We start from the raw sequence: 21,133 nt of genomic DNA, 5'->3' as shown, positions 1-21,133 counted from the left end.
ATATTCCAAGAATTCCTACCCAACTTTTTGTTGATTCAACAAAAAAAATTCTTGATGTATATATTTACAAGAATGAGGAAAATGGAAAAAAAAAAAAAAAAAAAAAATACATTGGATGTTATATTCTGGTCTGGTTACCACCTCAAGTATTGTTTGAGTAATAGAATAGCCATTGGTTGTTAAAAAAAAAAAATCAAGCATGCGATATGCCTAATACTGTGCCGGTCTGCAAACAAAAGGCCGTCGTTTCACACGAATAAGAAAGCTCTTAGATTATTGGGCCGCCCACAGTATAAGAAGCCTGCAACATGCCAACGGTGCCGTTTGGTAGTGAATAGTATAGAGAGAGAGTCTTCGCTCGTTGTTTCGGCAGCCAGAATACAAGTCTTCAAACAAAGACGACGACGATGGAAGAAGCGAAGAAACAAGAAAATGTTACGGTGAAGAAAATCGTTTCATCGTGCGACGTAGAGGCGCTGAAGAAATGCTTGGAAGAAAACAAAGGAGATCAATCCAAGTGTCAGTCTGAGGTAGAAGCCTTCAGATCCTCTTGCGCTCTTCCTCAACCCAAGACTAAACCCTAATTTTCGTATTCCGACACTAGGAGAAAGTGAAAAAAAATCTTCTTCTGTAATAAACTCAGACCAATCTGGTCTGTACGATAATGATTGTAATAAACAACTGTTGTTTTTTTACATATACAATAGAAAACTTTTGATTGGATCATCGACGCAAATCTGATTTCTCGAATGTTAAATTACCAGACTCGTCTCTCTCAAAGAGACTTTCGATAAGCTCGTCCCAACTGACACCACGGTTCCTTCTTCTCTTGTACGATTGACGAACAGAGGATGATGATGATGATGATTCACCCACCTTTGATGTAATCGACTCTGTTTCTTCTTCTTCCTCCTCGGTTTCATCTTCTTGAGTTTTGTCAAATGTTCCGTACTCAGATTCTATAGAATCAGCGTGAGGAACATCTAAGGTTACAGCTCGTCTTAACGCTGCTCTATACTCCAAGTTGTGTTCTCTGGCTAATGATTCTTGTCTCTCCATCCTCTGCTTCTCTGGTATCTCCATTCTCTTCTCCTTCTCCAACATTAGCTGCACAAATATTGAAGACGCAAAGCTAGTGTCAATGAACAGGTGAAGAAGATTTGTTGTATATAATAGGAGGAGGTTGGTGGGAAACTTACGTTAAGAGCTCTCTGAGCTTCTCGTTCAATCCAAATGATGGCGTGGTCTGAAGTTGCGTTACAAGAAAGAACAATGTGTTCGAACCTTCCGTCTACTGGTACTGCTGTCTTCACAACCGGAGGAAATCTTCCTAATCTGCAACAAACAATCTCACATCGGGTTGAAACTGTAAACTAAGTGGGCTTACTTTGTTCTGGGTTGGTTCTTTATGTAGTGTGTGTTATGTACCTGCAAGGCTTTCTCTCGACGATGTGATACATGCGACCAGGAGCATAAAGCCGCCTTGGATCTTTGAGCATCTTTTGCTCTGGAACACATGTATCCTTCATGCACCTTATGCATAGCAAACATGGCAAACTGCCCACACAAAAACGAAACCCAAACCAATTACAAGGATGAAGAGTAATGTAATAAAACAAAGTGAACTAACAAAAGCTCTTTGCAAGTAAAAGAAAACTTTCCAGAGTTAAGACAGACTGTACCAAAAGCCCTTAAATGTCCCAAAGGAGTATGCAAAGATAAAAAAAAAAAAAGAACTAGATTGTGAGAATGTTGTGAGCTATCTTTGAAAGTTTCTAAAAGAAAAGAATACACTTTCATAAACCCCTCTGCATATAGACTGGTATAACTAAGATAGAATTACCAGAAAAGAGACTTGAATATGTCTTCTAAAGGCGTTGCTGTCCTGGGCAAGAAGTCATCCTAAATCAAACATAATACTTTAGATACAACATTTAGAATAAACTTAGGCCATTTGATGCATTTAACACACACACCTGAAGCACAACAGAGTTGATCACATCCGCATATCTAACAGCCAAGTTCAACGACATACACCTCGCAGGCGCAATAGCGAAACACCTGACTCTCTTTCTATCAATATTCCCCAACCTATCAGGACGTCGAACCACCAACAAAGCCAGCATCGTAGCTACACCAGACCCAAGCGAATGCCCAGCAAAAGTCAGAGTATAACTCGGATACTTCACCACCAGCTCTCTCAAAACTTCACACTCCTCATCCAACACCCAACCTGCAGCCTTCAACAGCCCGTTGTGCACATACCCACCATCAAACTTCCTTTCCCCAAGCTTGTTATCCAACAGCACTGCGTAATCACTCTCTTTCGCCAGATTCAGCCCCCTGATCGCAACAACTACATCTTTATGATCATGATCGAGATACAGTACATAAGCTGGAGCACGGCCCTGAGTGTCTTCGTAAGTCTTCTTTAGAAGCAACCAATCAGGGTTTATACCGTATCCTTCTGGAGGCTCCCACAGAGGGTTTCGGATATCGTCCTCGTAAACCGATAAGATGTAACGACAGAACCGAGGAACCGGCTCGAATTCATGGGGTGTTGCGAGTCCCCAGTCTTGGCTGTCGTGGCCGGCAGTGTAGAGACAGCGTTTGTAAGCCCAACGTGCACAGCCGAGACAGTAGACACATTCTAGAAGAGGGCAACAGCCACATAGAATCGACATTAACAGATTCTTATAACACCATCATCATTGAGCTATGAAGGCTAACGAACAAAGGCATAAACTTTAAATGTTGAAACCAAGAAAGTTCGAAACTTTAGTAGACCCACCTGAAGAATCTAAGACAGAACAGCAGTTACGAAAGGATGATGTAAGAACTGAACAATGATTGGAGAAAATGGGAAGGAAAAAAGAAGTCAAACTTTGGGAGGATGGTTGCTACTCTTGAGAGAATATCAAGAACTTGAAGACATGGGAAGAGGATTAGATCTCAATACAACACATGATTCATCTTAAGCTCATAAGAAGAGAGAGAGGGAAGTTATGTCCCGTGGAAAACGGAAAAGAGTGCGAGGAGGAGGAGGAAGATGAAATGGAATTCACGCCACTGTAGAAGAAGGCAAACTCGCCGGACTCGTGCCTCTCTTTCTTGTGGCGGATTACGGCAGTGATTTTGGGACAATTGCAGAGCTTTTGTTGGTGATGAGTTGTGTGGAGTGAAGAAATAATTAGAAGTTACTATTTTTTACAAAATTTTGTGAAAGTTCATCACTAAACTTGCTGGTAATTATTTTTGTTAAGATAAGATATTAAGACTTGGATTTTAGTAAGTAGAATTTTTGAATACGAAACTTAAGAAATGGTTAATTTTTTGGTCATATATATACTTGTGTTAGTCGAAATAGGTATCTGATCATTTTCGTCAGTCACATAATTTTAAACTGATTAGGTATAAGATTTCATAAGTGGAGATTCTGAAAATTAATCTGGACCTTTTATTTTAAATGGGTAAATAAAACAAAAATCCATCTTAGTTTAAGATCAACGAAGTTAGGTGGAGACTGTTAGCTACGAACTTATACATTACTAGGGTAAGGCGGAATATAGTTTATTTATGATTTAGGTTATTATTATTTATATAATTTATTGGTTTATGATGTGTGCGTAGGCCTGGGAATATGAGTTTTTACCCGCGGGGCCCGGTCCGTTTGACCCGCCGCGGGGCGGGTGCGGGTCGAACAATTTAGAAAAATTGATTCGCGGGTGCGGGTGCGGGTTATGAGCATTTTATGCGGGGCGGGTGCGGGTTGGTGGATTTTGAAACGCGGGTACCCGCCAACCCGCAATTTTTTTTTTTTTAAAATAAATATTTTTTAAAATAAAAATATAACCCGCGGGTCCCGCGGGTTATCCGCAAAATTAAGCGGGGCGGGTGCGGGTACAAATTTATTTGTTCGCGGGTTATGCGGGTCGGATTTTTTGACAAAAAAAAACTTTGTAACCCGCGGGTTGGCGGGTCAGCGGGGCGGGTTTTACCCGCAACCCAGCCCTATGTGTGCGATACATTTTTGAGTTTTAGAAAGTCTCACTGAGGAGATCTTATATGTGATGAGATATATTTTGTTTTTTACAATAGTTGTTTCGGTTGTCGAAACAAATTAACTTTATGATACTAAACATTAGTTAAATTTTTTCTATTTAAATTAAATTATTTGATATATAATGTGTGTTGAATTTGATAGTAGTAGATAAATATCTTTTATCTATAATTCAATTAAAACATCAAAATATTGATTTTTATAAAGAAAAGATGAAAGATAAATTCATTTTTTTTAATGATTTGTTTATGTTTGTATAAAGTTATATATAATAGTTATGTTATTATTATTTTACTGAATTAAGTTATATTTTACGTATGTCCAATTCAAGACCAGTAAAATTTATTAATTATTGTGTCTATTCATTTATCTAGTATTAATTTATAGACTTTCTTCTCTAGATATATATTTATTATTTTGTGTTGATATAATGGATCTCTAAGTTATTAGTTAAATATTTTTATTACCAAACATTATCGACTAAAGCAAAGACTTTATTGATTGTACAATTTGTTAAGAAAATACATTTCAAACTGAAGCAAATATATAATGGAGTACAAACCAAAACCAAATTGTTTCGAGTTAAGAGTATCTCCAAAAGAAATTTCAAAATTTCAAATATGAAACTTTACATGCTCTAAAAATAATTTCAAATTTTCAAATTTGTATTGTCAAGCTTCATATTTGAAGTTCTGATGTACAAAATTCCATATTGTTTAGTTTGGAAAAACTATGAACGGGAAGGTTGGAAAATCTAAATAAGCTTTACAGTTGATGTAGATTTTATTATGCCGTGTAAAGTAGTGGTTTCATCCGAAATGCAGCAGTTCTTTGCCATGTAAAGTATGTAACGTCAGTTAGTGTATGATATCTGAGCAACCTAGAACAGAGCAAAACATTATCTAGAATAGGTTCTGCCGTATTACGGGTAACATATTCTGTGTGTAATTTGTAACAGTTTTTGTTTGTTGTACCGTTATTACTCATGTATAAAACGAAGACTGAGTGATTCATTGATAATTGGCCAAATACGATTAGGAAATCAAAATTTGACTGTCCTTAGTTGTAAAAAAACAGTAATGAGAAGGTGTTGTAAGAAATAACAAACATGCTTGATCATTATTCTAGTATCTACCGTGTCGACAAATATTACGGATAACATAAAGTTGCAAGATTTGTCAATGAGATTTGCTTGTAACACCGTTAAATTTTAAAGGTGGATCAGTTCATTGATACATGAGAAAATATGAGGAAACCCAAATACAATAGTCTTTATAGTTTGAGGGTAATTGTCAACAATAGATGAAGTTTTACAAAAAAAAAAAAAAAAGACTATGCTTAAGCACCATTCTAGTAACTGCTTCTGTGAGTCTGTGACTAAGAAACTGCATCATCCTCCAACTATGCAATGTGTGCCTTCTTATGTGTCTTGGAAGACGTTGGGAACAGAGAGACCACCTTAGGTTGTTTCATTATAAGTGGTAATTTGGATTGATTTTTTTTTTTTTCAAAATAGCTTCATATATTTTTGGATTAATTCTTGTCATCAGCATGGCTTGTACTTACAAAAATGCTTACTTAAAAGATTTATCAAATACCATGAAGTCATACTCCTATCAATTACTTTTACATATTAATTATCTTTCAAATTACATAAAAACTTATTCAACAGATTTTATAAACAAAATTTCTAATTTATAGTAAATTAAACTTTGAAAGAGTTTTTATAATAAAATTGTATTTCTTATATTTTTTTAGATGATGAATCGAATAAAAAAATATTTTAAGGAGAAAACGAAATCATCTCAATTTCTTAAATCTATTAAAATAATTTTTTTTTTAAGAAGTGAATCGTTATATAAAACAATCAATCTAGAGAACACATATTATAAAAATATTATATATTACTGCATCTAGTTTCAAGATTAACTATTGTTTGTCCACATTATAATGGTAAACAGTTTGAATATTTGATGATCAGTTTATTAAACAAAAGGCAGAATGTTTATTATTACTACTCATTTGAAAACAAACAAATTCATTAAAAAACATTGTATATCTCAAACGACAACATCCTCATCCATTCAACCATTCACCATAAGGAAAAACTATCAAAACTTTATATGAAAAATGTGACTTGGTCGTTCTCTAGTCTCTTTTTGGAGGATAAATACCGCCCCACTTGTGCCACTTATACTCTCCTGCATTAGTTTATACCTAATCATTAATCACATTGTTCATATTTAAAGTTTTTAACTTTTACAGCTCTATCTTGAGTTAAGCGTAGTTACCTGACGGCTCCTGCTGACTTGCAACTTCTGATTCTTTGACACAACTATGTTGTTGTTGTCCATTGCTCCACCATTTGGTCTCTTGCTTCGTGGTTCCACCTTTTCTTTATTCCTTACATTATTGATCCAAAGCAAAAAAGTGTGTAAGCTCTCAGTGCAAAAGGCCATTTTTTTAGAAAAATACCTTTACTGTTGTTTCCTCCTCCTCTTCTTCTGACTTATCATCATTTGAACCCATCTAAAACTAAATAAAGAAAACATGCCTCACATTTCCGAAATCAGTATCAAGATCATGGCTCTCAACAAATTAAGTGAGTCTATGCTACTCACAACTCATCAAAAAAAAAGAAAAAAAACGTTGCACTACTTAAACGTAGTTAAAATCTACCTCATCAGAGTCAAGAGTCAGATTTATCTTCGTAATCTAACTCAGATTCACCAGCTTCAAGGTTGGGCTTTTGATCATTCAGCCCAGTGGCGTTGGATTTTTCCAATTCTAAATAATAGTGTCAATCTAATAGCGTAACAATGCCACAAAACAAACTTTAACACAGTAAAGTAAACCTACCATTTTGAGACCCATCCATGGTTATTTCCTCGTCTTCTGAATGAAATTCTGGAAAAATTGAACATAAACAAAAGATAAGCTTCCAGCCTCAATACAGATAAAACTATCATATTATAAGAATGTCAGAACTTACCAGATTTAAGCTCACCTCTTAGACCACAGTTAGTTTCAAATTCTTTAAATTCTTTAAATGAATGGAAACGAAACATGTCCAACACACTTAGAAGAGAAATTCCAGATTCTTCTAGAGATTAACACACAGCGAATTAACAAATGACAGTTAGCAGCATCCAAACTTATAGATTCATGTGAAAGTGAAATTGACCATGGGATATATAACGTTGGAAAAAATAGTAGATTTTAATAGTAACATAGAAAGTATAGACATACAAAACCATAGCTTCTAATATATTGCATATTTCAATTCAAAACCTAAGAATCAAAGTTAACAAAGAAACTTTCTAGATGATATTATCAAAGCGCATTATAAAATTAAAACTATCAGTGTTCACACCGTAGCTTCTAATAGCAACATGGGAAGCACATATATGACAAATACTCAGGATATAGAAAACTACCTCAAAGCTTTAATAGTAGAATCTTCCATGGATTTTTGTTCTTTTATCGAAGACAATCTTCGGCGATGGAGACAACCAATCGTCATCAACTGCTACTTCAATCACTTTCATCTCTCTCCTCTGTCATATCCCTTCTCAGTGAAATTTAAAAGTTCGACCCGGTACGCCGCAAAGCCCTCTTACCGCTAGAAGTAAACACCATACTAAACGGAGACGAATCGCACGAAGATGCCGCCTCTGAAGAGTATGATGCGTTCATGGAGATACCGTTCGGATGGAAAGACTCACCTTTTGCAACGTCAAACTCGTGAAATTTGATGTCGATCACGCCTTGTGTGTAGGCGCAGCCGCAAAGCCACAAAGCCAATGATAAGCATAAGGTCAGAGTAAACTTAATTTAAGGATTAGGGGAGAATAAGCCTTATGTTTTGATTAGAGGAAGACACAATTGAAGACCCACACAAAGATTCTCCACAACAATTTGAGTCAATCGTTGAAACTCCATTGTTGTTGTCTGAAATTGAAGAAGATGGAAAACTCTAAAATCGGTGGGAAGACGACGATAAGCGTCTCTCGTGATTGAGTTAAACAGATAGCTCAGTAAACGTAGTAAGAAAGAATTAGAAGATGGTTTCGAGAGGAGGAATGCTGACCCCTTTATACTCTTCGATATACTGACTCGCCGAAGAAAAAGATCACATTCAAGGCTTCGAATTAAGAAGGGATTAAACACGAAGAGACATAACTGAAAGCGTTTCAGTTATACAGAGGAAGATCAGAAGTCGCTGCAGAACAAAGCGAAGAGACGAACCCTAAACTCCGCCAAGTTCCGCCAAAGAGAAGTCTCGTTAGAATGCGATTCCAATCTTCTCGGGCCGGATGGCAAAACCAGAGCCCAACATGCACCAAACAAAGAAAGCCCACGACGATACACATTTAAATGAAACGCTGAGTTTCGTCCGTACGGGACACGTGTCAACACGACATTAAACGAATTTCCATGATGTCATCTGAGGTGGCTTCATGGGAGGGATTAAAACCCTTTTTTATATATAAAGATACTAACTAGTAATCACCAAGCGATCAAATATATTTACTTTCTGTTATCACAAAGCTTAAATTTTCAATTAGTACGCCGAATCACGCAATCATTTAGCTTTTTGTCTCTTCTATCGTCACAAAGAATTAGAAGATGGTTTCGAGAGGAGGAATGCTGACCCCTTTATATTCTTCGATATACTGACTCGCCGAAGAAAAATATCACATTCAAGGCTTCGAATTAAGAAGGGATTAAACACGAAGAGACATAACTGAAAGTGTTTCAGTTATACAGAGGAAGATCAAAAGTCGCTGCAGAACAAAGCGAAGAGACGAACCCTAAACTCCGCCAAGTTCCGCCAAAGAGAAGTCTCGTTAGAATGCGATTCCAATCTTCTCGGGCCGGATGGCAAAACCAGAGTCCAACATGCACCAAACAAAGAAAACCCACGATGATACACATTTAAATGAAACACTGAGTTTCGTCCGTACGGGACACGTTTCAACACGACATTAAACGAATTTCCATGCTGTCATCTGACGTGGCTTCATGGGAGGGATTAAAACCCTCTTTTATATATAAAGATACTAACTAGTAATCACGAAGCGGTCAAATATATTTGCTTTCTGTTATCACAAAGCTTAAATTTTCAATTAGTACGCCGAATCACGCAATCATTTAGCTTTTTGTCTCTTCTATCGTCACAATAATCCCTCCTCCCCAAAATTCCCTTTCACGAGTTCCAGGCATAATATTTCCCCACTTTTTATTAATTACCAATTACCCAGAACAGCTCACATGAATCTGAACACGGACAACACTAGTCAATTGGTGGAGCAACACATGTAGGTGGCCACCTCATTCTCATCTTCTTGTTCACATTCGTACTCAACCCACACAAATGTTTCGGGATGGAACAACAAACCGCAAGATCAGAAAACTAACACAGCTGAGACCAATGCAATTTATATGATTCTCCTTTCGTTTCTTTTAATTAACGTTTGGTATTTTATATATAGATTAAAAAATATTTAATTTTATGATTTTTGAAATAATAACATTGTTAACTATTTAATAAACCAAAAGTCAACGAATAAAACAAAACAAACTACAAAAAATAAAGATTCTTTGCTAGTGGTAAATGTAATTATTTTGGAACGAAAGGTGACGAATTCGATGTATTACACTACCATTTTCTTCGTACATATACATTTTAATATATATCACTTCCTAGCCAGAGAGCAGGCCCTTAGCCAGACAAATAAAGCACTAGCTTCCAGCCGACACATTTATTAAAACAATTTGGCCACATTTTTCTAAATAATTACCTTAGTCTAAGAGAAAATGACCAGAACTTTTGAATTAAAGCCAAAAAAAATTTTTAATTCGTGTTTAAGCTAAAAATATTCTCAATTTTCAAATATTGGCCGTTTTAACTCTTATATTTTGTTGATTCGGCCATTTAAAAAACTTGAATAATCAACTTTAAAATTGATTAAAAAATAAACGTCCATTAACTATCTAAACGATATCATTTTAAAAATTTATTAAAACATTGATCAAACAACATTTTTTTGCTTATGTAAACACTTAAAGCATCTCTTTCGCGAAACCAGAGCCCCAAATCAACTTCATATTTTTCACTCTGGTTTCGCAAAAGAGATGCTTTAAGTGCTTACATAAGCAAACAAATGTTGTTTGATCAATGTTTTAATAAATTTTTAAAATGATGTCGGTTAGAGAGTTAACAAATGTTTATTTTTAATCGATTTTAATAGTTGACTATTCGGATTTTTTTTTTTGAATGAATGCTAAATTTATTCAACAAAAAAACTTTTTTACATCAAGTGAGTCCTTATTTGGAACTATAATCTACTTCGACTTCTTCTCCTTTACAGCCATGAATCTTTTTAGAAACTGCTAGCTCCTAACAGACCTCATCTTATCAAACTGCAAAACTTATTTACAACCTAGTACTGAACCAGTATGGTAACACTCCATCAAAGCTTTTTACTCGCTTGGACTGCATAAGGCTAAGCTTGTTCCGAACGGCCTTATCTATCAGCTTGAGCAGAACCTCCGGAGGCGCTGGTGCTTCTCCATGCCGCCTGTTGTTTCGTTCTCTCCACAAGGTGTAAATAGTGGTTTGAAACGCGAATCTGAGGCAGAACCTCTTCTGCTTTCCCATAGATGAGCCAATGATCAAGCTTGAGAGAGCATCCCAAGTATTGACAAACGAGCTCTGCAATATACCTTGGGTGAGTTGCTTCCATATCTGAGATGAAACTGAGCACTCAAAGAAGAGATGGTTTCTAGTTTCCGGAGCGTTTTTGCGTAAGACACATGAAGTATCTACCCCTTTACTCCAACTAGCCACTCTGTCCATAGTAACAAGTCTGTTTCTAGTCGCCAACCAGACCATGAATGCGAACTTTGGGGTAGCTTGAGGAAACCATACACCTGTGCCCCAAGTACATGACAACCCAGTCTCTCTAGTCAGCTGCCATGTATGTGAGTTGAAAACTTGAGCTTGAACCCCGAAGTAACACACCACAGATCAAGATCCCTTACTGCAGTATTGTGCTTATCTCTAAGCACATCCAGCTCCCTTTCAATGTCATTCAATATAGCTCTTCTGTGTCTCTTTCTCCTACGGTAACTCAGTAACACCTCCTCAACCGTGACTTCTCTCCCGATGCCCATATCAATAATTCCTCTATTCCCAAGCAACTCATACATAACTCCCATATCACACCATTTATCGTACCAAAAGGTCGTGTGTCGACCATTACCCACTTCTTTCATGTGAAAAGACTTTGCTACATCCCTCAGCTTAAGCATCTTCCTCCACATCCAAGAACCAACTTGAGTTTTCTCACTCACCTCCCAGAAGCTTTTGCTTTTTAGCAAGTTTGCTTTGATCCATTTGCCCCAAAGCGAGTCTCCATCAAACAGTCTCCAGATTAGTTTGAGACCGTAGACCTTATTTACTTCTTTAAGTGTGCATATCCCTAACTCTCCTTCGTTTGTTGGCTTACATACTTCCTTCCAAGCTACTTTAGCACCAAAAGTCTTTAGGTCCGGCCCTGACCAGAGGAATGCAGAGCAAAGTTGATCAATCACTTTGATGCACTGACTCGGTAGTCTGAAGGCCGCTGCCCAGAAGTTAACAACACTCAACAGCACTGATTTGATTAGGAGCATCCTTCCTGCATACGATAGATAACGGCTGGTCCATGTACTGATGCGGCCTCTAATCCCTTCAATCAGAGGCAGATAATCTTGGGTTTTCATAGCTTGTGTCATTAGGGGTAATCCCATGTATCAAACAGGAAGGCTTCCCTCTGCGAAAGGGAAATTGGTCAGTATGATGTTCCTCTATACTTCTGCTATACCCGCCTTGTATGTAGACTTCTCTAAACTGATAGAGAGTCCTGACCAGACTGCAAACTCATCAAACACTGAAAGCACTCCTTCTATCGAGTCTTTTGATCCTTCCACAAACACCATCAAGTCGTCCGCGAAGCACAAATGTGTGAGAACAATAGATTGACATCGAGGATGGAGGGCAAATTTCTTTTCTCTCCGAGCTTTATCGAGCTGAAGGGACAAAACATTCATGCACAGAACAAACAAATAAGGGGAGAGAGAGCACCCCTGCCTCAAGCCCCTCAAACTTTGGAAGTAGCCTGCGAGATCTCCATTTACTCGAAAGTTGAGAATTTTTTTTGTTCAAACACGAGTTGAAGGTTTTTTTGGTTTTAATTTAAAAGTTCAAGGTTTTAATGGCCATTTTTCTCCTCGGTCTAGTGGTGTAATCTTGTGTACATGGTATTTCAATGGAAGAAACGGGTTCGGATCTTCAAAACCATATTTGTTTTAGAAAGCAACCTTATTTTTCTGTTTCTGGTCATGTAATTTCTAGGACCGGTTCTGTTTCTAGAAATGGATTAATTAATATTTGTACTTATGAATGAGCCTTAATTTTCTTACTTGCTTCCGGTATATATATTTTCAAGGCCGACAGTACTGGTTACCATCTTCTATCAGTTTAGCCACTGTAAAGTAGGCACGTGTCTAAATCTTCCAGACTAGGCCATCCACATAAAATGTTGCCTAAAGATTATTCGCATCATCGCATGCGACTACCACATGATAGAGGTGCAACTTTGTAAGGGACCTGGAACAGACCGATAAGGAAAGTCTAAAAGAAGTGAGTTGTACTCTAGTCTCAAGATCTCAAGTGTATTATATGCAGCTACACAATTCACTCAGAAATTTGAATAAGCCAACATTAGGCCCGAGGGGGGTAACTCCAGACTCCAGTAGTAACTTAAGCACATGGCATTATAATCCATGTTACTTCTAAGATCCGAAGCACCAAGATTACCTCCAACAGACAAACTCAAAGTCTATAGAAATGGAGCTTTATGTGAAATCAAAGTCGACATATCGGTTCTCTGGTTTTAAATTTGAACCGAATCCATCGTCTTTCCCCAAAAAAATCTTTCTTTTTCTAATGGGCTTTTTTTCAACTCACTCCAGCCCATTTAAAGAAAGGCCCAATTGAACAAAGCGTCAACAGGCAGCTATTAGGGTTTTAGTATATTTATAAGCTTTTTAACCTATTTCATCAAAGAAAGCAAGAAGACATTTCTCCCGTCTAGCCGCAGGAGAAAGGAAGGAAGCGTTACTGTGCCTTGTAAGACCTCTACCTCTCTTCTCTGTATCCATCTGATGCTCTTGTTGTTCAAGACCTATCGATATTATTACGCAGCCTATATCATCGATTAAAGCTTGTATCGTGAGTTTGTTGATTTGCTGAGTGTTTTGCGTTAGATATTAATGAAAGTGTTGACCTTTGAATGGCTTATGATGACTACAGTTTCACTGTTGAGGCCGTTCGCTTGTTTGATGTTGAAAACACCCTAATGTAGTATGACTGTAAATCGAATTTTGACAGGTTTTAACAAGTGTGGTATAGATCCTGGAGATGTTACTAGTCTCTTTTCAGTTTCGCTTGTTCGATGTTAGCTTTTATATACGTGACTGCGTAGTTAGCTATTCGTAGTTTTGAAGGTTATTATATTCTCATGGTTAAGATTACTATTATTTTGCAGCTGAGGTAAGGAAATGAAGCACAACAATGTTATCCCGAATGGTCACTTCAAGAAGCACTGGCAGAACTATGTCAAGACTTGGTTCAACCAGCCTGCCAGGAAAACCAGAAGAAGAGCTGGTTAGTAACGGTTTATATGTTTCATTTTGATCTATACTATAGTTTCTGTATTTAATTTGGACTTTGTGTTTAATCAGCGAGGCAAAAGAAGGCTGTGAAGATCTTCCCCCGTCCCACCTCTGGACCTCTCCGCCCTGTTGTGCACGGTCAGACTCTCAAGTACAACATGAAGCTCAGAACCGGTAAAGGATTCACTCTTGAGGAGCTCAAGGTTTGTAAATCTCTACTTGCCTTTCTTTGTTCACGTTTTATTTCTTTTGGTCAGATTGTTTAGCTCTATGTCTTTGACTGAATCAGGCTGCTGGAATCCCCAAGAAGTTGGCACCCACCATCGGTATCTCTGTTGACCATCGTCGCAAGAACAGATCTCTCGAGGGTCTTCAGTCCAATGTCCAGAGGCTTAAAACCTACAAGGCTAAGTTGGTCATCTTCCCACGTCGTGCCAGGAAGGTCAAGGTACTATTTCTAAACAACAATCTTCTTCCAGTTATGAGGCATCTCAGATTGTATTTTAGTTCTGTGCTAAATGTTTTTTTCTTTTTCGTTTCAGGCTGGTGACTCTACTCCAGAAGAGTTGGCCAATGCCACTCAAGTCCAGGGTGACTACATGCCTATTGTCCGTGAGAAGCATGCTACGGAGCTTGTGAAGCTGACAACTGAGATGAAATCGGTCAATGCTTATGACAAGATCCGTCTAGAGCGCACAAACAAGAGACATGCAGGTGCTAGAGCCAAGAGAGCTGCTGATGCTGAGAAAGAAGAGAAGAAGTGAGGAGATCCTTCTTCTTTGGTAGAAGAAACTCTTTATCTTGCCTTTCTCGTTTTGATCTTAATTTTTGTGTATCAGACTCTGTTTTTGTTATCCTTGAAAGATTTTGCTGGATTTTATGGAAAACATCATTTCACACATCTCTACTTCCTAAAAGTTTTTCAGTACTGTTTCAAATTTTAGAATCATTTGTTTTCGTTTTGTTCACATAGATACAAAGCGTATAATTAACACTTCCACAATAAAATTTTGGATTCACATTGGTATATATACAAAACAAAGAGTCCCTGTATTTAGTTTGCTTCTTTGTCAAGTTCCTGAAGCCACAAGGTCTTGGTGCAGGCGAGAATCGTCATCAACCACCATCCATGGCACTATGTGGATCCCTGTAAAAACCAGATAGACGTTAAGCTATGAAACAGCATGGACTGAATGTTTGATATCTATTTTACCTTCCCTTCACGTATGACCTTGGGATATGAATCATATGATCCTGTCATATCTACAATGGTAGATAGTTCAGCCACTCGTACACCATCCACCACAAAGTCCAGACCCTGTAGAAAAGAAACTTAAACAGAGGTTTAAAGCAAAAACAAAGAGATTTCTTTTAGTCAGTGAGCCGAGTGAGAGAGCTGTTTGTACCTCTGGTCCATCTATGTCACCAATTGCTATTGGATCAGTCATCCATTCATTTTCTCGTGGCCATTTCGCACTGTCATTAATTTCACCACAATCATATGTACAACTGCCATAAACTATACACATAAATAAATAGGGATTAAGAAGAACATGAACATGATGCAAGGGCCGATCCTGAGCCAACAGCCAAGCCTAACGAAACATTTGCTTTGGGTCACTAAAAATTTTGAAAAAAATTTATATAGACATAGATCTCCAAATTTGTAAAAAAAAAATTTTAGGCTCTCAATTTATTGAAATTTTTATTAAATCGTACAAGGCCCCCAAAATCTCAAGCCGGCCCATCAGAGGCGCATCAATGGCCTGCAAGACAGCTTGGCAGACATCATCACTGTTTGGGTAAATCTTTGCTTGCAGTCAAGATGAAAGTGTATAATGCAAACACATCATGTTAATGAAAACTGGTTAGGGATATTTGTTTATTTAACAATCAAAATAAATGCACAAAGTCATTGGAGTTTCTCACAGGTCCATGCAAGCATTGAAGAATGAGGCCACAAAGATTTAATCTTTTTAATCCCAAGGAGACCAGACAGACACCACATGATTTTTTTTGAGTCATTTACACTGCAGGATAGTTTCCAAGTTTTATTTACACAATAAGGCAGTTTTAGCTATTGGACCAGTTAATTGTGACTGGAAACCAAACCATTATAACTAAAGTCATTTATCTAACTAAAGTGGTCCTACTATGTTCTTAAGTTAATTATTTTTTTTCTTTTTTTTCTTTGGAACTGACAAGCAGAAATTTAAAACTAAAAAGCTTCTTCTTCCCATTTTAATCTTTGGTATCTCAATCCTTGGTGCATCATATCATCTATGTTGCAGTTCCTCTTCACTGTACTTCTTGGTCCTCCTCCGTCATCGCCGACGAATTCGAGCGCAAGCCGTCGCGGTTTGTTTTCTCCTTCGCCGCGAAATCATCCTTCCTCCTCCACGTCGTTCTCTATGCAATTCATCTCCGCTGCACTCTGACAGTAGCGCGTGGTGGTTGTGATGCTCGGACTCAGCTGCGGTGGTCGTCGCTTCAGTTACATGATGAAGCTCGAGCAACAATGGCCAAATCTCACAAAAATTCCAAAATCTAAAGTTTGAAATCAGTTTAGAAGTGATAAAGCAGCAATCTTGAAGTGTAATCTACACTTAAAACGCAAAAGAATGAAAAATAAATGAAAGAAATCAATGGCGGCCGCAATAATTGCTACAGGAAACCCTAAAAATCTGGGAAATACAAAGATATATTTACTAAAATGCCACTGCTTAAATAAAATTGAAAAAAAGTACAACATGATTTTATATGTACATGTGTACATGTTTACAACACGTGTACATCTTTACATGTGTACATGATTACATGTGTATAAAGATAACGTGTGTACATCTTTACATGTGTACATGATTACATGTGTACAAAGACAACATGTGTACATTGTATATTACTAAAGCAATGTATTGTAAAATTGTGTATTCTCTTTAAAATCTTAAACTCATGTTTTAATTCTTAAATGCATTGGAAAATAAATTAAATGAACTAAAATCAAAGTTAATATGAGTAAAACACAAAATCATATGTGCACCTATTGTCATGTACACCATTTTAAGTTTGACTTGATCTATTTATTATGTATTTTGGTATTGTTTTAGTAAGCAACCACCAATCCACCTATATGTGTACAACTTGTTCACATATATTGGTTCATTTTTTATGTACACGTGTACTCGTCACAAAGTGTACATAAAATCACCTGTTCAATTTGTCTCAAACTTCTAATATGTTCAAGTTTCTTCACGAATTTCCCCGAGACTTTTAAATATGCAATCTAGATCAAGCAAATATTTTGTTTTTGTATCTCTTTTGTGTCCCCTCCTTCTTTCGATTCACAGCCACAACCAAGCTTAATTCTCAACTGTTCATTCTCTGCTGTGAAGCTTCTTCGTCGACATGAATCTGCCGTGGTAGCTGTTGAGAATGGAGTTGGGTGAATGAAACGATAAGAAGCGTAAGAGTGTATACATATGGCTACAATTACACTTCAAAAAAAATAATTTTTACCTCTTTAAGCCAAACAACGGTACACATTTTGAATCATGTCATATATTACTCAAATCTTATATAGATGAGATGTTATTCATTTTAATTTGGTTGGTGCTATATATGTGTACATCGCTTTACATATCCACATGTACAAAAGATTGTGTACCATAACCATACAAGCACCTCTATACCAAAATATTTGGGTTCAGTCAGATTTGTACACGCAGGGTCAGACATCTTTTAAATAAAGAGATTTACATGTGTACGCTAAATATGTAAAGCAACCATAAATTAATCAACCAGAAAACACACAGACTAATCAGAAGCTCTTAAACAAAATGTGAAGGATGATATTTGGGTTTAGTCAGATTTCAAAGATGTCTGACTCTGCGTGTACATAGGAAGAAGGAAAAAAATTCACATGTACATTGTGTTAACGTTATCGTGAGTTCATGAAGTCGTAGATGCTTAGTTATTGAGATAGAAAACCTACAAAAAGAGAAAATTGTGTACACAATCCCTTTGATGTATAACATAAAATTAGGTGTACACATGTACAGTTTGAAAGTAATGTACACACGAATTTTTTATTTTGATTTTTTTTTCATTAATGATGGAAAATTACGAAAATAACCTCGTTTTCTTTCTTGGTCACTGTCGACCAGAAACCCTAATCTCCGCCTCTCTCACCTATTTTCACGATTCTTTATAAATTTCTCCACTTTTTTATGTATTCTGTCTAGATCTGATAGATTTTAATCCTAATTCATTGTTGTACATTCAAAAGGTCGAACAAAACTTTTTGTTTTTGTTTTTGATTTGTTTAACATTTTGTTCTAAATCTCCACGGCTGAGTGCGACATTCTTGATGACGCTGCCCGACTCCTGCGTATCACGACGTCCAAGGACCTTACGACGATCTGTTGAAAAGGAATTAAAAAAAAGAATGATGAAAACTTCAAAACTATAAAAAAGAAGAAGATAAAAGTCAATCATTAAAAAAAATAGAGAGAGTTCAGAATGAAGAAAATAAGAGAGAGATGATAGTGGATCCTACTGATTAGTATATAGTTCTGTTATAACTTGAAAAACTAAACGAAATGTGATGAAGTTAAGAAAAAATACCTCAATAGCTGAAATTGCCTTATTTTGTTATAAATAACTCAAAACTGCCTTAGAATGTAATTTTTTCATTTTTTTTTTGTGTCAGTACACGGTAACAGTGAAAGAATTGACAAGAACTGGAAGCTAACTTCCTTGTACAGCTGAATGGTTTTTATAACTACGTGATTGCTATTTTAGGAAAATATATTGGAGTAAATTTCATTTTTATTATATAATTAATTCTTCTATTTAAAATGCAACAAATAGCAAAACATTAGAGATGGTTTAAATACCCAACAAAAAAACTGTTATAATTATATGATAGGTGGATAATCCATAAAAATGGGAAACAAACAATACTAACCAACAAATTAAATAAAGGAAACTACAAATAGTTTCCATCTTTTATTTAGAGTTTAGAAGTCATGAAAAAGCATTATGGCATCATCAAGGTCAAGTCTAGCGTTAGACAGCAACGTAGTCTTAGCATCGATCTTCTTTCGTCTTTTCTTTAATGCTCCTTCCAGTTTACCCTCAGGCAGCAGCAGCGACTACCACACACCAAAAAAAAAATTACACTTGTTTAGGAATAGATTGAAAACCCCATCAAAATCTACTTTTTTTATATAGGAAAATCCCAATGGATTTTAAGTGTAAGTCTAACCTCTCTCTCGGAATCTAATTCATGGGTCAACCTGAGACTCAAGTTTAAGGAAGCATGGTACATCTCATCCAGCATTTTCCTCCATACAATCACCTTGTCTACCTTCCACAATTGAAACGGCACATATACTCCTGTCACCGCCAATTTCTACAAGAAGAAAACAGGACAACAAAGAATCTTAGATCAACCATTTTTTAAGCTTAAAGATTTTTATTTCAAGTTGGTAAAAGAAGTATGCATACCTGCATGTGTAAGTAACTATCTTTCCACATCTTCATAAGGATTTGGGGTGTGTCTTTCTTTTCAGTCAGCGAGGCATTAGCAATCTTCACACAAAATAAAAACTTTGATGTAAAGATAAGAAAATAGTATTGCTTTTGAGTATGTTTCTATTTGTAGTTAAAGGACGGACACTAACCTTTTCGGTCTCAACAAAATGGTCTTCCTGTGACAAGTATCTGAACATTCTAAAAGTTTCTTTCCCATATCTTTTCATAACTACGGACTCCATCTAAAACCATTTCAAAAGATCTCATTTTCTATTTCAGAAATGTTTTCAGGAAAACCAAAAAATACAAATATGGAACACACCTCATCTGAGAACGAGTGAAATACAAAGTATTAGTTAACAAGGTTTAAGAAGGAAGTCACTATTATACCAACTATATATGAATCACCAGTTTCTTTAATGCTCCTTCCAGTTTACCCTCAGGCAGCAGCAGCAACTACCACACACCAAAAAAAATCTAGCATATAAGAAAAATATAACATATAAGGTTTTCTTATTTTTGTAATTTAAAGTCGTTTTAAGAAATTTAAAATATAACATATAAAGTTTCCTCATTTTTATAATTTAAAGTCATTTTAAAAAATTCAAAATATAACATATAAAAAAATCTATTTTTTTATTATATGGTTAATGTGATTGTTTATTTTTTTTAATAATATAAAATTAAAAAAAATGAAGAAGGATGCAAAAAATGTTATCAAATCTTTATTATTCGTAGTTATTAATTATCATATATATATATTAATCATATTAGGTAATTCTATATCTTTTATTTAAAGAATAATACACATTTCTTATATTTTTGGGTTAATATAATGTTTCCTATTAATTGAATTTGGACCAATATTTTTTTCAATTGATTCTTAATCTGTCACGTAAGCTAAATTGACATGCAAATTGAGTGACACCTAATCATGATCTATTTTTAATTTATACAAAATTAAATTAAGGTTTTAACTTTTTTAAATGATACTCGATTAATATACATGAGATTATATCTATCTCATCTTTTTCTTCGTTTTTGAAAGGCTTTTTTTCTTTGTCAATAATCGAGAACTCTAAAGAAATATACTTCGAAGTGCGTACAATCGGTTTATCCCACCCACCAACATCTCTTAAGGTTATCTTCTTTTTATTTTGTACTAATAAATGTGACTAGTGCTACGCAGGAGCATCTTTGACACGTGGTAATCTGAGTCACACATGTGAAAAAGCCCTTACAATAATTCATGTATGCTTAATAAATTTGAGAAGTAGGAAGTAGAATGTTTTTATCACCTTTTCCTTGGTGTTTAAAGCTTTTCTTCAGTTTGTCTGAAGTTAAAACACAATTAATATACAATCCTCGCAATCAATACTGTAGTGTAGTCTAATGCTTTTGCCCCACCATTACATGTACATATGTATGTGTTATAGTTTTGGTTCCACACATATTATACTACCAAAGTTAAAAAATCGAAGTATTTCGTATTCTTATGTAATAATTCATAGATCGTTAATGGGTTAGGCAAAAACACAGAGTAAGTTACCATCGGGTTAAGCTGTTCGATTCAGGGTCTGTACCGGAAATCATAAAAGCTAATAAAAACCTTTTCAAAAACCGAAACGTCGGTTTAATAGTAGAGACTGCCCCAAAAAGATAATTTAGGCAGATAGAGATAATGACCACACGATCATAAGCAAAGCCGTTACGATGATGACACGTTACATAATTTTAGGATCCTACATATAAAATAATTATTTTTTCTTAGCAACACATGTAAATAATAACTAAGATATAAATTTATAAATATCG

At 36.0% G+C, this 21,133-nt stretch overlaps 3 protein-coding genes across 4 annotated transcripts; 1 reads left to right on the top strand and 2 right to left on the bottom strand.

The window, feature by feature from the left end:
* Window positions 1–609: 609 nt before the first annotated feature.
* Window positions 610–3,262, bottom strand: LOC106307151. Of its 2 annotated transcripts, XM_013744025.1 has the most exons (6): window positions 2,885–3,262; window positions 1,977–2,800; window positions 1,844–1,902; window positions 1,429–1,557; window positions 1,200–1,335; window positions 610–1,107 (listed from the first exon to the last, which is right to left on the bottom strand). In XM_013744025.1, exons 2-6 carry the CDS (start codon window positions 2,682–2,684, stop codon window positions 724–726), a joined length of 1,416 nt encoding a protein of 471 aa, XP_013599479.1. In that variant the 5' UTR covers window positions 2,685–2,800; window positions 2,885–3,262; the 3' UTR covers window positions 610–723. The 2 variants fall into 2 exon arrangements, with proteins under 2 accessions (XP_013599479.1, XP_013599477.1); XM_013744023.1 differs by having other exon boundaries at window positions 1,977–3,262.
* A 7,237-nt stretch (window positions 3,263–10,499) lies between these two features.
* Window positions 10,500–10,958, bottom strand: LOC106309030. Its single transcript, XM_013746117.1, has one exon. The coding sequence runs from the start codon at window positions 10,956–10,958 to the stop codon at window positions 10,500–10,502; it is 459 nt and encodes a 152-aa protein (XP_013601571.1).
* Window positions 10,959–13,156: 2,198 nt separating this feature from the next.
* On the top strand, window positions 13,157–14,684 carry LOC106307962 (60S ribosomal protein L13-1). Its single transcript, XM_013745064.1, has 5 exons — window positions 13,157–13,238; window positions 13,657–13,775; window positions 13,853–13,986; window positions 14,073–14,231; window positions 14,326–14,684. The coding sequence occupies exons 2-5, from the start codon at window positions 13,670–13,672 to the stop codon at window positions 14,545–14,547; spliced, it is 621 nt and encodes a 206-aa protein (XP_013600518.1). The 5' UTR covers window positions 13,157–13,238; window positions 13,657–13,669; the 3' UTR covers window positions 14,548–14,684.
* The last annotated feature ends 6,449 nt before the right edge of the window (window positions 14,685–21,133 follow it).

This window comes from Brassica oleracea, chromosome C8 (genome assembly GCF_000695525.1).
Source record: "Brassica oleracea var. oleracea cultivar TO1000 chromosome C8, BOL, whole genome shotgun sequence".
In the NCBI taxonomy this organism is placed as follows: Eukaryota; Viridiplantae; Streptophyta; class Magnoliopsida; order Brassicales; family Brassicaceae; genus Brassica; species Brassica oleracea.
Note: the sequence above shows the minus strand (reverse complement) of the source record. Positions and strands in the feature narration are given on the sequence as shown.

Bases quoted from the DNA above. Each gene is read 5' to 3' on its own strand.
- LOC106307151 (XM_013744023.1), bottom strand. From the start codon at position 2,684: ATGTCGATTCTATGTGGCTGTTGCCCTCTTCTAGAATGTGTCTACTGT. The intron at 1,558-1,843 runs GTAATTCTATCT...TTGTGTGGGCAG, and splicing joins ATATTCAAGTCTCTTTTCTG to TTTGCCATGTTTGCTATGCA. The intron at 1,336-1,428 runs GTACATAACACA...TGTTTGTTGCAG, and splicing joins GTCGAGAGAAAGCCTTGCAG to ATTAGGAAGATTTCCTCCGG.
- LOC106309030 (XM_013746117.1), bottom strand. From the start codon at position 10,958: ATGGTCTGGTTGGCGACTAGAAACAGACTTGTTACTATGGACAGAGTG.
- LOC106307962 (XM_013745064.1), top strand. From the start codon at position 13,670: ATGAAGCACAACAATGTTATCCCGAATGGTCACTTCAAGAAGCACTGG. The intron at 13,987-14,072 runs GTTTGTAAATCT...TGACTGAATCAG, and splicing joins TCACTCTTGAGGAGCTCAAG to GCTGCTGGAATCCCCAAGAA. The intron at 14,232-14,325 runs GTACTATTTCTA...TTTTCGTTTCAG, and splicing joins GTCGTGCCAGGAAGGTCAAG to GCTGGTGACTCTACTCCAGA.